The sequence below is a fragment of the Colius striatus genome, chromosome 1 (assembly GCF_028858725.1).
Source record: "Colius striatus isolate bColStr4 chromosome 1, bColStr4.1.hap1, whole genome shotgun sequence".
Classification (NCBI taxonomy): domain Eukaryota; kingdom Metazoa; phylum Chordata; class Aves; order Coliiformes; family Coliidae; genus Colius; species Colius striatus.
In genome coordinates, this window is record NC_084759.1 from 96,244,692 (window position 1) to 96,259,291 (window position 14,600).

Here is a 14,600-nt window from a genome sequence, read left to right on the forward strand (position 1 = left end):
GAAAGCTCTCACTGATACTCTAGAAGCAGTATGTCTATCAGGTAGGCACTGACATGCTTCTAACAGAAAGCATGGCTTGGTTCTGTCTGTTTCCCCCATGAAATCTTTCTCTGCTTGGTTAACTTAACAGGGTAACATGCTTTTTAGAATGTCACTACGATGTTCCTAGACATTAATAAGTGCAAAGAGTTAAAATACTTGTAAAATAATGTGCCGCTGTTGAGTAGATGAGAAATTAATTTATGTATTTATTTTCCAGCTCTACAAGCATGTTGTCCAGATTGTAGAGAAGTTTATCAAAAAGGTAAAAAAAAAATTCTACTGACAAAGATATTATCTATATTCATTATTAGATATAGTTGATAATGCCAGTAAATAACCAAAAAGGCTTCTGTTGTTCAAGGATTGAGGGAGAAAATTCTGCTCTGTTAGGATTTTATACATTTTGGTATATCTTTGGCTGTATGATCTCCTCATTTTAGTTTTCTGTAGTGCATAAAAAAGGGCGGGGGGTGGGAGGGGAAGAAACTGTGAAATTCTCCCTTCCTCCTCTACCCTGCAACTATGGAGAAAGCTGGAGATACTGAATCACAGAACGTTAAGGGTTGAAGGGACCTCGAAAGATCATCTAGTCCAACCCTCCTGCCAGAGCAGGGCCACCTAGAGTACGTCACACAGGAACTGAACTTCATATTAATTTTCACTGGCTAAGCTAATATATATTTTCAGAAAATACAGTTTTCATGCTTGACATGAAACAACAGGCAATACTCACTAAAACCACACTGTCATGCTGCCTGAAGTAAATTCCTCAGAGTGAACAGGAAAAATACTCCTTTTCATTCAAAGTCCTTCAGAGACCTCCGAAGGGAAGGACTTCGCATTAAACTCTAGAGAATAGGGTTGGTGGAAGTAGTGCATTGAATGTGAGGTGATAGCAGAGTTGTGACAGTCTATACTGTAATGTAGTAAACCTATTGTTGCAGTCACATGTTGTCAAGCTAAAGGTATTTTAAAAGCAGTGATTTAGAAGATAAAGTCTGCTTCAGGCTATCTAGATACATTTACTCTGTCCCAAATGGGAAAGCATGTTTTTCTCCTTTTCTGTTTCTATAAAGAAAATTAAAGCAAAACACTAAAAGAGTATTTTACATGAAATGAATGTAATTTTTTTCCTACACAAGTATACTAAGTATACATTTTGTGTCAGGATCTAAGGTGAATTCATGTTACTTTGTTACTATCACTGCATAATGGAAATTATTTTTATCTTTTCAGTGCAAACCGGAATATAAAGTCCCTGGGTTGTATGTTATTGACTCTATTGTTCGTCAGTCTCGTCACCAATTTGGAACAGACAAAGATGTTTTTGGGCCAAGATTCTCTAAAAATATTACTGCCACATTCCAGTATTTATATCTCTGTCCATCTGAAGACAAGGTACAACTATAATTTCTCAAGTGGTGGTGTGAATTGATAGCAGTGCTACTTTGGTGTTTCGACTTAAGTGAAAACTGGTTTGGTGATTGTGTCCATGGTGGTGAATGTTATATGAAATGGTAAAACATGCTGAGAAGGATTATGAAAGGTGATAGTTCAATGAAAATTCTGGTTAAAATATTTATTTTGCCTAACTTAATCAGTTTTGTTTTGCCTATGCAGTCACTTGAACAATGTGCGTGTGATTATGCCAAAACTTTTCTTCTTGAGTTGCTTTCAGGAAAACTTGCTGTGGGAGATCACGTATCTCACAAAAACAAAGTGTTACAGCAGAAATTCTGGTGTTGTAGGCAGTGAAGGCTCTACTTCCAGATATTTTCTAAGAAAATAGTCCAGTTGATTTCTCCAGTCTTTACAGATCCTATAATTGAGAATTTCATTGCTTCTCTAATTGTCAACCCTGGTTTAAAGCCTCCGTTTTCTTAGTTTTGCTGTACTTGCTGGTAGAACAGAGGCTCAGAAAGTATTGCGAATTCATGATGGTCCAAGTTGCTACCCACAGAAAGTGACTGTTGTACCCTCTGTCAAAACAGTTTCCAAATACTCCCAAGAGAACTGTGGTTTAGAAGTTGGCACTTGTTTTCCAGAAAATTGCCTACTTGCTTTTTTGATTAATTACAGTACTGTAAGAGCAAAATAGCCTTTTCTATCCTAACTGACTTTTCCCCTAACTTTTTAACTAAGCTTTTTGAAATGCTTTGATGTTTTGTAGTTTCTGATATGTAATATTTAGACCTTTAGGCCCTGCGTCTGATATTTTGGAGTTTCTGAGTTAATAACCTGATGAAATCGAGCAGTCCCTTCCTCTTTCTGTCTTCATAGTTACCATTTTGTTCATCTAAATGAATTAGACCATCTGTCTTCTTTATAAAACTATTTGATATCTCATAGTTAAGATGCTTTCCACTAGGGGAATAATACTATTTAAAACATGCTTGCTTTAATAAATTTTCACTATTGAAACAAAAAAAAAAATTATCTACAGATACACAACAACTATGATTGCTGTCCAAAGACAGTGATACTTTTAAAACAAAACAAAACACCAGCCTTTCTGTAAGATTAATATATGACAGAAAACAAGAGCACTACTTTTTTTTTTTCTTTGGTCCATATTATTTTCAAGTGTTCTGGATAGGTAGAATACACAAAAACTACTATGCTACTATTTTAAAGTTAACTTTTTTTCAGATTTGGTTTAGGCCAATCTAGGAAAAAAAGGACCACAATCAATCATAAGTACCAAGGGTCTTTGGAAACTCAGAGCCAGGGGAAGTTTTGGGAACTGTTTATGGGGGCAGCACTGCAGCCCCCCCCCCCCCCCCGTTACCAAGCAAAAGCGGCTCCTCACAAACCCATCACACAGACCAAAATCTTCTTTTAAAATAGCCATTACAGATTTCTCACTAAGTGATCTTATTGTAGGAAACATTTTGTAGAAAACATTTTGTAAAATTCTCTAATCGCTTGGCTTATGAAAGTATAGGTGGATTTGCATGGGTGTGTTCAACTGAGTCACAGTAAGGCATTTTACTGTTGAAACAAGAAGGAACAGAATGGATTAATTCTTAGCGGCTATAGTAGAAGTAACTTAAAATGTATATATGTACAGGTCAGCTGACAAAGTATACAAAAGGGATGAATATATCAATATAACCTGTATTCTCAGTTTTGCTTGCATGGTCCAACTGAAGTAGCACATCTAGTTTGATATTATTGTTTAATACTGGGCTAAAGAAAGAGAGACTAATTTCCAGCTTGTTCCTGAAATGTTAAAAAAAGAAACAAGCTTAAAATAACATCTGACAATCAGAGGTTCTAATTTAATCTTTCTGTAGGGATCACTTAGAATGTTTTTCACTTGCTTTCCTGATCTTTTGAATAGTGATGGAGATGAGTTTTCCAGTGTCAACATAGAATTGGTTGGGTTACGAGAAAAAAAGTCAAGCAAACAATCTTCTGTCTAAAGCTTTTTTCCCCACATTTTATGGTCTAATCCTCCCTCTCTTCATTAGAGCTTTCCAACTCATCTTCATTTTCTCCATCTTTCTTGTGGAATTTGTTGTTTGTTTGACCCCTTTATGACCATCTAGGGCTAGGCACAGTTTTAGAAAAATGGCAGAATTTGCTTTTTATTAAAGCTGGCAGTAAAATCAGTTGGCAGTTTTTACCTTTGCCATGTAAAAAGTCTTGCTGACTTACGTGACAACATAGGGATTGTTAAATAGGTATGCCTGATTATGCTAAACTCTTAAAACCTTTCTTCTCAACATGTGGAACGTAAGTGTGGTGTGTGTGACTTAGGAAAGCTGTATTTAGCATTGATAGTTGCTTTTGTTTCAACAGAGCAAAATAGTCCGTGTCCTGAACCTTTGGCAGAAAAATGGGGTATTTAAAATTGAAATAATTCAGCCTCTTCTGGATATGGCAGCAGGAACTAGTGCCACTGCACCCATGACAGAAAATGCTACTAATAATGAAGGTATGAATGACATTATAACTCCTCCGTTAAAAAGGGCGAATGCTAAGAGCTTGTTTGCTTTCACATTGAAGCGCGTACTAAGTTTCAACAGCAGCATATTAATAAACTCAACTTTGCAATCACAGTTACGTGGGGCAGCTGAACTTATTCTGAACAAATGCTGATACTGTACTTCATAAATTATCAGATTATAAAAGCTTATTTCTTAGATATCTGAAATTTACATTGTTTATGCCTGTGTACCTACTTATGTGCACACTTACAGATGATTTTGATGTCTCTCTCTTAAAAAAAAGTTGGATTTTTTTCTTTTCATCTGAAATACTATTCTGTTTGTCAGTTTTATAATTATTATGTCATTGTTTGATGTCACATTCTGATAAGTGTGAACTTACCTGTTAAGAGCTTTATCGTTCTTTCAGTCAACTTAGTATCTGAAAGGAACAGCTGTCAGTTTCTTTCAACGTGCAGCCCTGAAACTTGTTAACTGGCGTTTTTAAATCCAAATTCTTGAACTGTAAATTTATGCCTGGCAGTAGGCTTTTACATGGGCTACTGGTTGAAAACCACTGACCTAAAGAGTAAGGTAATGACGGCCTGCCCACAGTATTTTCACTGACCTACTTTATGCTACATAAAAAGCTCCTAGTGAGGTTAACAAATTGTGGATGAGAATATTCAAACTACAATTCTCTCTTTCTCTGGAGGGCTTTCTTTTTGAGTTTGCACTCTATATTTCAGACCTAAGTTTGGTAACCTCCTTATTTATTGCGCTGATGTATGTTGAAGTAGGACTGGTGAAATATGTAATGGAGTGAGTGAGGTGTGATGACAGACAACAAAATAATGATGCACAATAACATAAGTGAAATAGTCTCCAGTGGCGTTTAGGAAAGCATATCCTATTGGTATGTTTTATAAATGTGGTGGAGTAGGGAGAGGGAATGTCTTGGTATCTGAACTTGAGTGTAGACTGATAGCTGTACAGTTTCATTCTGATATGACAGGTGAGTGGCACTATTTTTCCATCTTTGTCTCATCACTAGTAGGTAACAGGTTGCCCGCCTTCTGTGTAGGTGTTCATGTACAGAATCACTGATTTCAGTGAGATGCACCAGAGGGGATAATTTGGCCTTGAAATATATATGCTAATGAATAATAATAAATATATTAATGCGTTATGTGAAATAGAGTCTGCTTAGCTCATAATGCTACAAAGTCTGTTCACCAAAAAAAAGAGAGGAAAATGCAGATTTTCTCCCTTGAGCAAGCAAATATCCTTCTGAATATATATTTGTATTTAAAACAATCACGTAGCTTTTTGCGGTATTGTTATGTGGTGTCTGACTTCCGGGACCCATTTGACTCTGCTTACTGCATGTCAACACTGCAGTTATTTAAACTGCAAATAGATGAATAGCTTTAAAGAAGTTGGTAATATGAGGCAAGAATATTGCTTAGTATCTTGAACTAAAAAATATTTCTACCTGTGAGGGTTTTTTTGGCTGTCTCCTTGTACAGATTTATAGTAGTCCACTAAAATATATTTGCTGAAGAATAGTTACTTGCTCACAGCATGAACGAATTATGATATTACTGCTAATTTACTTTGTACTGGCTAAATGTTTATTTTAAAACCCCCCTGTAATATAAAGCAAAGAGAACGGGAAAGCATGTGTAGGCAAAGCTAATAGCATCTCTTTAAATGTGGTCTCTCTTTTAGTAAAGCTTAATGGAAATCGGAGATTCTTCCTGGAAAAATTAGTAAAAATTGTTTGTATGGTAGAAGCACTAATTATTCAGATCCAGGTTTGATTTATGCTCATGTGAAAGTGGCATGTGAGCAAATCTTATTAAAGAGAGTTGCTTGTGAAATAATTTTTTTCTTTAATTAATTATTACCAGACCTTTTCAGCAAAAGTTGAGTTACTGCTAGACAATAGAAGATAGCAAGAAAAACTCAGTTGCTCTTCAGATGAACTATTAGATGATCGATTTGAAATACTCTCCCAGAAGGATGAATCATAGAATGGTAGGGGTTGGAAGGGACCTTTAGAGATCATCTAGTCCAACTCCCCTGCAGAAGCAGGTCCACCTAGATCAGGTCACATAGGAACATGTCCAGGCGGGTCTTGAAGACTTCCAAGGAAGGAGACTCCACAACCCCTCTGGGCAGCCTGTGCCAGGGCTCCCTCACCTGAACAGTGAAATTGTTTTTTCTTATGTTTAAATGGAACTTTTTGTGTTCCAGCGTCATCCCATTACCCCTTGTCCTGTTGCTAGATACAATAGAAAAAAGGGATGCCCCAACCTCCTGACATCCACCCTTTAGATATTTATAAATATTAGTCTCAGTCTTCTCTAGACTAATCAGCCCCAGTTCCCACAGCCTTTCCTGGTATGAAAGATGTTCTAGTCCCCTAATCATCTTGATGGCCCTGCACTGGACTCTCTCCAGAAGTTCTCTGTCCCTCTTGAGCTGGGGAGCCCAGAACTGGACACAGGACTCCAGATGAGGCCTCACCAGGGCAGAGTAGAGGGGGAGAAGAACCTCCCTTGACCTGCTGCCCACACTCTTTTTGATGCATCCCAGGATGCCATTGGCCTTATTGGCCACGAGGGCACATTGCTGGCTCATGGTTAGCTTATTATCAATCAGGACTCCCAGGTCTCTCTCTGCAGAGCTGCTCTTCAGCAGTTCAACCCCTAGCCTCTACTGATGCAGGGGGTTGTTCCTTCCCAGATGCAGGACTCTGCACTTGTCTTTGTTGAACCTCATGAGATTCCTCTCAGCCCGCACTTTGTAACCAGAACTAGCATTTTAAGTCTATTGATGCACATTGCTTTACATTGAGTAACAGTTTCTTTCTTGAAGTTTTCTAAAATTGTTCAATTGTAAACATTGAGTTGTGATCTGAAATGCCATACTGGACTAGCTTTCACATAGGCCATTTTTCTGGTTTCGTAGTGTATGTAATGCACAGATGTGAACAGTGAATGGAGCAGTTACAGAATATGCCGTTGGGATAATTTAGATATGACTCCTTGAGTTAAAGTATTGCTTACAGGCGTTTGTTTCCAAGAGGTAAATGTAAGCACTGAAGAGTAAGGTGAATGTTTTGGAGTAACCTAACGTTCTCTCAATTCTTATAAAACTCTCAGGTTCACCGCCCCCTCCAGCAAAAGTCCCTTCAGAGCCAACTCAGGTTACTGCTAACTCAGTACCTACTGTGCCACAGTTGCCCAGTTCCGATGCCTTTGCAGCTGTAGCTCAGCTTTTTCAAACAACGCAAGGACAACAGGTAATCTCTTTATATTTGGTTCCCTTCTAACTTCAGTTTTTATGTTAAATGAAAGGGAAAAATGAAAGTAAAATCCTCAATTTGAAGCAAAACAAAAAGCCGCCCTGAAGTCGTTAGTGGAAAACTTGTAAGAGTTAAAGTTAGTATTTGATTATCCGTGACCCTTCTGTCCAGTAATTATGTTATTTGAGGAAAATTCAGTTATATATTCCTAAATAATGAGTTCTGAAATGATGACGTTAGAAAGTTTCAAGGACAGGCAGAATACATCAAACTCGATGTTGAGTTATATCGTTCAGTCAGCATAAGCATTTGCACTGTTGAAAGGCCTGAAGATTGATCTGGGATCTGATGAATTTTGCCACCGAATTATTTCTGCAAGGCCAAGTAACCATTTCAAGTTCTTCTAGTTCAGTCAGATTGTCGATGGTGTTTATCCGATGCCATAGTCTAGTTTGTAAAATTTATATCCTACAACACCTTCAATACTATGTGTTTATATCAGAACTTAATACTAAACATGTTTTTGTAGCTTCAGCAGATTCTTCAGACTTTTCAACAGCCTCAAAAACCCCAGTCACCGGTCATAGATAACACTGTGATGGCTCAGGTTCAAGCTATTACTGCTCAGTTGAAAACTACAGCAGCAGTACAACCATCAGAACAAAAAGCTACTTTCCCACCGCCTGAGCAAAAAACATCATTTGACAAAGTAAGTCTTCATTTTGTCTTTGTATTGAACTTTTTCAGTTCAGCAGAAGACTGTTTGATGGATGACTCAATGTCCTGCATTTGTTAGGAGAAAAATGATGCAAATTTTGTATCTTCTCTTTCCATTTGGAGGTCACCTTTCTGTTCTTACAGCGTTTTCTGAAGCTGAATGAAAACTACTTTTGGACAGTTTCTGATTCTGTATTAGAATATAGATTATTTTTTCTTTTTTTGCTTGATTATAACCTTGTCTTTAAATCCACAGCTGTTAGATATATAGTAAGACTTTGATAATAAGTATATTTTAGCTCTCAATTTTATAAGATACAGAAAAAATCGTCTCAATGTAACTTCTTTCAGAAGCTGCTAGATCGGTTTGACTATGATGATGAGCCAGAAGCAGTGGAAGAGTCAAAGAAAGAAGATTCAGCTCCTTCTCCTTCAGTTTCTCAGCCAGCTTTGTAAGTTTAGTGTCATAATAAAATAAAAAAATCTTTGTTCTAAAAAATCTGTAGGTTAGAATGCTAATTAAAATTCCAAGTTACTTCAGTGCTTAACTGTTACAGTCCAAAGTTAAAACATTGCTAACAACTTCCAGTGGGAGGGAGTTTTTGGCTTTTTACTTCCGTGATTTGGTGTAGGTTTGGCATGTTGCATCATTGACTGAGGAACGTGTTCTGCAGAGAAAATCTCAGTTTTGGTTTCCAGATGAGTTCCTTGTTGTTATTGCACAACTTGAGTGTGTCAGAGCATTGTTAGTAATTAGCTGGATTGCTTTCCTGGCTGGGGAAAAGGTGCTATTCAAAACCTTGTGATAGTTTTAACTGTTAAATTAAAATTTGGCTTTGCAGCTTTACGGTCTCAAACATTAAATAACCACGCAAACTAACTCGCACTCCTGTTTCCCTTTTGATGTGCATTATGATAAAGTCTTAAATTACATGATCACATACTAGTTTTTTCCACAGGACCTCTCTCTCATTCAGTGCACAGGCTGGATGGTGCTCAATACCTGGGTTAGTCAATATTTTTTTTTCCCCTGCTTCAGTATGTGGCCCTGTGTCTTACTTTCTGTATATGCCATCCAAACCCTGCTCTCAAAAACACAATCACTAACTTTGTCATTGGCTTTCTTACTGTGTTTATCGTTTTGAGCACTTTAATGTTCCACAAGTATTAGTTAATTAAAATGCAATTAAAGTAAATGAGTAGTATTTTCCCTGTAATGCAGATGGAACTCTGGAGTACAGAAAGATGAGGTAGGTCAAACATAAGCACTGCTTGTGTATGCCCAATCAGACATCACTGGACTAGGCTTTTAGGCATGTTTGTTTTGCTAGTGGTGCTTGAAAGCCTCTGTCCTTAGTGCCTTATTGTTGTGTGCCTCTGAAGATTGGATTCCAATAGTCTCAGTTGGGGCACACAAAATCAATAATACTCTCTGTGAAAAACCAATCGGTCCAGAATCATCTAAGCATTGTGTGGCGCCTATCTTAAAATACTACAAAGTTCCATTTCACATCACAGTAAAATTCTTTTATCTTCCTGAAATCCTGTTAACTTTCTTACACAAACTGCATCCTGTAAACAGGTCCTATTAACTGCACAGACCTCATTAATTCCCTGAGCACTGTCCATTCTGTGTGTTGAATCAGGAAGCGAATGGCATTACTGTAATCCTTGTGTGATATACGTATCCCTTTCTTCTCTGCCCTGAATTCTTCCCAACTAGTTCTTTTTTTCAGCAAAAGTATGGTTGATTTAGTTCCCTTGAGGAAAAGGCTTAACTCTGTTGCTCTCAAAAGAGGAAATGGAAAGAAAAAAAATTAGCCTAAGGCAGACAACCTTCATGAAAAATTTCCATAGACTAGACTGAGGTCTTTAGCAAGATCATGGAAGTACAGGGGGAAGACAGGATTAAGCCTCTATGTAGCATTTCTTTAAATGTTAAAGGACTTAACACTCTTACAGTGGAGAAAAGATGAGGAAGCCACTAGTTTTCACTTTTTAGAGAGAAAATTGGTTCATAATAAAGATAATTTTTCTGTCTAAATTTGAAGAAAGAATGTGTAAATGTACATAGAAGTATATAAATAAAAGAAAAAAATTCTGTATATCTACTGACTTGTCTCACCAAAATATTACTGGTTTTAGTGGATTTCCAGGAGAAGGTATACAACAGCCAGTGTTTCCTCAGCTCCCAAATATGGATCCTTTTCAGCAGCGAATGATGGGAATACAACAGGATCCAATGCGTCATCAGGTAACTTGAGGTTTTTTCCTTGTCCTTCTGTTGTGTTGCATTTTCCATCTTCTGTTGGTTTCTTTTATGCAGAAGTAAGGAAGTGGTGTTACTAGTAGTGCAGAGCTCATATGGCTTAGCCCTCCAACTTTCTCAAGAAACATGTTTTTATACACCTAAATGCTTGTCCTATTTCATCTTTTTTGGGGTTCTGGTCTTCTGTTGTGACTTTGGAACAGAGATACAATTTTACTTTAGCAAACTAAGAAAGCTAACATAATTTTTTTGCCTAACTGGAGGTTTTCACGTGTTTTCTCCTTCAAAGGTTTCGCTTCCTCCTAATGGGCAAATGCCAGGTTTTGGTCTCCTGCCTACCCCACAGTTTCCACCCATGGCTCAGCCTGTGATTCCCCCAACAGCACCTGTGCAGCAAACTTTTCAGTCTCCTTTTCCAGTACAAAGTGAACCACACGTGCAAAAACCACATCAGCAGGTGAGGACCCCTTGCCATAAACAGATGAAGTTCTCAATGCATGCCTCTTGGATTTGTATAGCTTGTTCAGGAGAGGATATTGAACGGTAACCATGGACAGAGAATGGCTGTGAACATAGCTCATGTGAGAGAAAGCTGGTTTAGCTGCAGTGCTACAGAAGTCCGGTATTTCAGAAGTCTAGCAAAAATAGTCTATGTATGCTTTATGCCTCCTTTTATGAAAGGCTTTGGATAGCATTTCATCCTTCCACTTCTTTCTTTGCCTCATCATCTCTTTGTCCCTATCATGCTTCGGGAACATCTATTCCATTTATTTGTGAATTTTGATTCATGGGCTCCTAGCAGTATAATCTCATTCTAGAGAGAAACTAACTGGAAAAGTTAAATTTGAAGGGCCTGGCAGTTCACTAATACACTGGAAGGAGACTCAGAAATCTGTAAAAGTTTTTAAAAATCCAAGTGCATGTAAATGCTTCTCTCTTGTTACTAAGATTTTGGAGGATATTGTTGGGTCAGTAGCAAGTTTAATATATTTGTCTCTTGTTCAAAAAAAGGAAATCCAAAAATGAGAGATGTGGTACCAAGCTGTCTTTATGTGGTAACCTGTGGTGTCGAGAGAGTCTAGAAATAAGTTCCTGCTTTCTACTTGGAATAAAGGAATGATTTTCAAGAGTATCTTTGTAATTCTTTTGTCTTGAATTCTGTTGAATAAGTACATTCTGACAGATTGCTTGTTGGGGTAATCTCTGCCAGGGTCACATCATGAAGACTATTTCAGGTTTAGGTGGGGCACAGTATGTGGGAATGGGAAGTTGTAGAGGATCTGGGGTAGGAAAGGAGAAAGCTATGTTGAACTTAACTGTGGTTGTTGGGTTTTAAGCATGTTCTTTCATTTTATGTGTTGTTTCAATGATTCACTGCTTCATTCTTTAAATTTATTATATTGCAATTTGCTAATATATATGGCTTAAAGTAGTTTCCTATAATATCTTGGAGAAAAGTTTTCTAGAAGACATTACCTGTGATTTCGATCGCAGAACAAGATCCACTGATTGACTTTAGGGAATACAATCTTATTCTGTGGAGATATACACGGTGCTGACATTAGCTAAAATGGAAATTAGCTAAAAGTACTGGAAAAACAATAATTTGCAAAATGAAAATGAGAATTTTGTGTACATTTATTATGTTTTTGCAGTGGTTGTATTAATTTAATACTGGACTGTCTCCCTATTAGTAGTGGTAAAGCTTCTGAGAAATGCATTAAAATGCATTGCATTTTAATTCCACATATGTGATTATTCAATGTAATTTTAGTGCTGTTATTTAATTTAATCTAGGCATAAAATGAAATAAAATGCTTGTGCTACTCAACTGTAATACCAATCAACTTAATATTTCAGGATATAGAAGTGGAACAGCCACCTATTCAAGAGGGAAAACGGCATGTTTCTGACAACAGAAAGTCAAGATCAAGGTCTGCATCAAGGTAAATTAGTGTAAAGTTCTTCAAGTGAGAGTATGTATTATATCAAGTATTGGATTTTAGCATAAGGGACTTAGTGTGTCATGTCCAAAGACTTGAAAAGTACCAATTCTGTTTGAGTATTGAGGAGAGTTGTACTAATTTTTTGGAGCTCAGAGAATCCAGTGCTGTGCTGCCAAATCTACTATGGGGATGGATGACTTCTGAGATGACAGTAAATAACTGAGAGGTGAGCTAACTCCTTGCACTATTGGTGGAGCTCATTTTCAGTGCCTTAGGACATAGTCCTGTTACCTGTATTTTCAGATGGCTTCTTGGGCGCCCTGCTCAGTACACTTTTTTTGAGGTCATTTCTTATAAACACCCAGTTGTGCTGTGCAAGTCAGAGTCTTTTTTGACTAAATGTCAAGAGACACATTTAATCTAAGGATTAATTAGAAGAAATTACTGTCTGTGTATTAGTCTCTATATGGACAGCACAGTGAAATTTCTTGGTAAAGTCAAAACTGTCAAGGGCTTCACTTGAATCCCCTTCTGCAAAACAGGTAAAAAAGAAACCCCTTCAGTCATTTACCTCTGAAGGGAGTTGTGTATAAATACAGCTGAACGTTTTATGTACTTCAGTGCAGTGGCAATGAGAAACAGAATAGTGACTCTTAAGACCTGTGAACCTCTAAAAGTCATCTGCCTTCTAAAGGAAATTTGGTATCACTTATTGATAGTGAATAACTTCCATGCCTGACAATACTGAGTAAATTTTATGGAAGCCAAATATGATAGTTTTGTCTGTGCTCCAAAAAGACTTTTCTTATGAAGAAATCTGTGATGCAATGTACTGTGGGACTTTGCCTGTCACGGGAGCAGTATTGCATGTGTCAACTGAGGTAATGAATCTGTCTCCAGTATTAAAGCAAAGGCATCTCCTTAATCTTCTCCTTTTCCAAGTGTCGTATGGCTTCTTTGAAGGTTTACTCTATCTTTCAGACCCTGAGTGGTTTAGAATTTGAACATTATTTTAAGTACAGTTTCACTGGCAGAATTTATTTTTAATCTTTTTTTAGGCATTCTTTTGTAAAAGCAATAAACACTTTCCTTATTTAAGCAGATGTGGTTTTTTTCCGTGTTGATGTGGTCACAGTTTTGATAGCCAACTGCAATACAAATTAACAGAAGATAAATTGAGAAACACCTGTTCAGCTGGAGTGTGTTACTAATCTACTGTAGCAATTTTTTTCTAGTTCTAAATGCATGTGAATGCACTTGGATTTATTTATTTATTGTCTGAACTCTTGCCTGATTATTTCCATAGATATCCGAATCATTTCTCTCTCTGTCAGTGCCTGGGTCAGAAAGATTGAACATAAATGGTTGTTGGTTTAAACTAGGTCACCTAAAAGGAGACGTTCAAGATCCAGCTCCCGATCTCGAAGGTCACGTCATCGTCGATCTCGCTCTCGGTCCAGGGATAGACGCCGACACTCTCCCAAGTCTCGGTCACAAGAAAGACGTGAACGTGAGAGGGAGAGAGAGCGCAGGTCAAAAGGCCTTCCTCAGATCAAGTCAGAAACTGTTAGTGGTAAGTTTATTTGTTGTCTTTATTACTGATGTCATTCTGCAAATTCTTATAATACCGTTTTTCAGATGCTTCGTATCTTCCTGGTTCATAGAGGGAATTTTTTTTGTCTGTGCCCAGTATTTTCTCTCATGAATCTTAAAGGTCTGTAAAGATCCTACAGGAGATACTATGCTGATGTAAAATGATGTGGTGGTTTAGCCCTGGCTGGGTGCCAGATGCCCACCAAGTTGTAATATCACTCTCCCTCCTGAACTGGACAGGGAAGAGATAAATATGGCGAGAGGTTTGTGAGTTGCGATAAGGACAGGGAGACAGCTCAGCAATTAATGTCGTAGGCAAAACAGGCTCAACTTGAGGAGAAAAGATTTGATTTATTAATGAACAATCAGAACAGAGCAGGGAGATGAGAAATAAAACTGAATCTTAAAACACCTCCCCCCACCCCTCCCTCTTCCCAGGACTCTCCTTCCTTCCCCCTCCGGCAGTGCAGGAGATGGGGGTTGGGGGTTGTGGTTAGTTTACTACAGATGGACTTTGCTGCTGCTTCTTCTCAGGGGGAGGCATCATCACACTTCCCACTGCTACAGTGTGGGGTCCCTCCCTATAGGAGACAGTCCCTCATGAACTTCTCCAGCGTGGGTCCTTCCCATGGGCTACAGTTCGTCACAAATTGCTCTGGCATGGGGCCTCCCATGGAGGCAGCTCCTCACACCCTGCCCCAATGTGGGTCATCTACTGGGAGAACATTCTTTCAGGTACTGACTGCTCCAGCCTGAGTCCCTCACGGGATCACAAGTCCTGACAGCAA

At 38.0% G+C, this 14,600-nt stretch overlaps 1 protein-coding gene across 4 annotated transcripts in view; it reads left to right on the plus strand.

Annotated features, from left to right (window-relative positions):
* The window catches only part of SCAF4 (SR-related CTD associated factor 4), a 47,501-nt gene that overhangs the window by 12,799 nt on the left and 20,102 nt on the right, over positions 1–14,600 (plus strand). For 2 of the 4 annotated variants that reach the window (XM_062001950.1, XM_062001964.1), the window contains exons 3-13: positions 260–304; positions 1,279–1,440; positions 3,847–3,982; positions 7,145–7,284; positions 7,817–7,996; positions 8,356–8,456; positions 8,964–9,011; positions 10,150–10,258; positions 10,563–10,730; positions 12,134–12,219; positions 13,602–13,792. In XM_062001950.1, the coding sequence (XP_061857934.1) occupies positions 260–304; positions 1,279–1,440; positions 3,847–3,982; positions 7,145–7,284; positions 7,817–7,996; positions 8,356–8,456; positions 8,964–9,011; positions 10,150–10,258; positions 10,563–10,730; positions 12,134–12,219; positions 13,602–13,792 (1,366 nt within the window). The remainder of the gene's footprint in view (positions 1–259; positions 305–1,278; positions 1,441–3,846; positions 3,983–7,144; positions 7,285–7,816; positions 7,997–8,355; positions 8,457–8,963; positions 9,012–10,149; positions 10,259–10,562; positions 10,731–12,133; positions 12,220–13,601; positions 13,793–14,600) is intronic. The other 2 variants (XM_062001956.1, XM_062001972.1) reach the window with 2 other exon arrangements.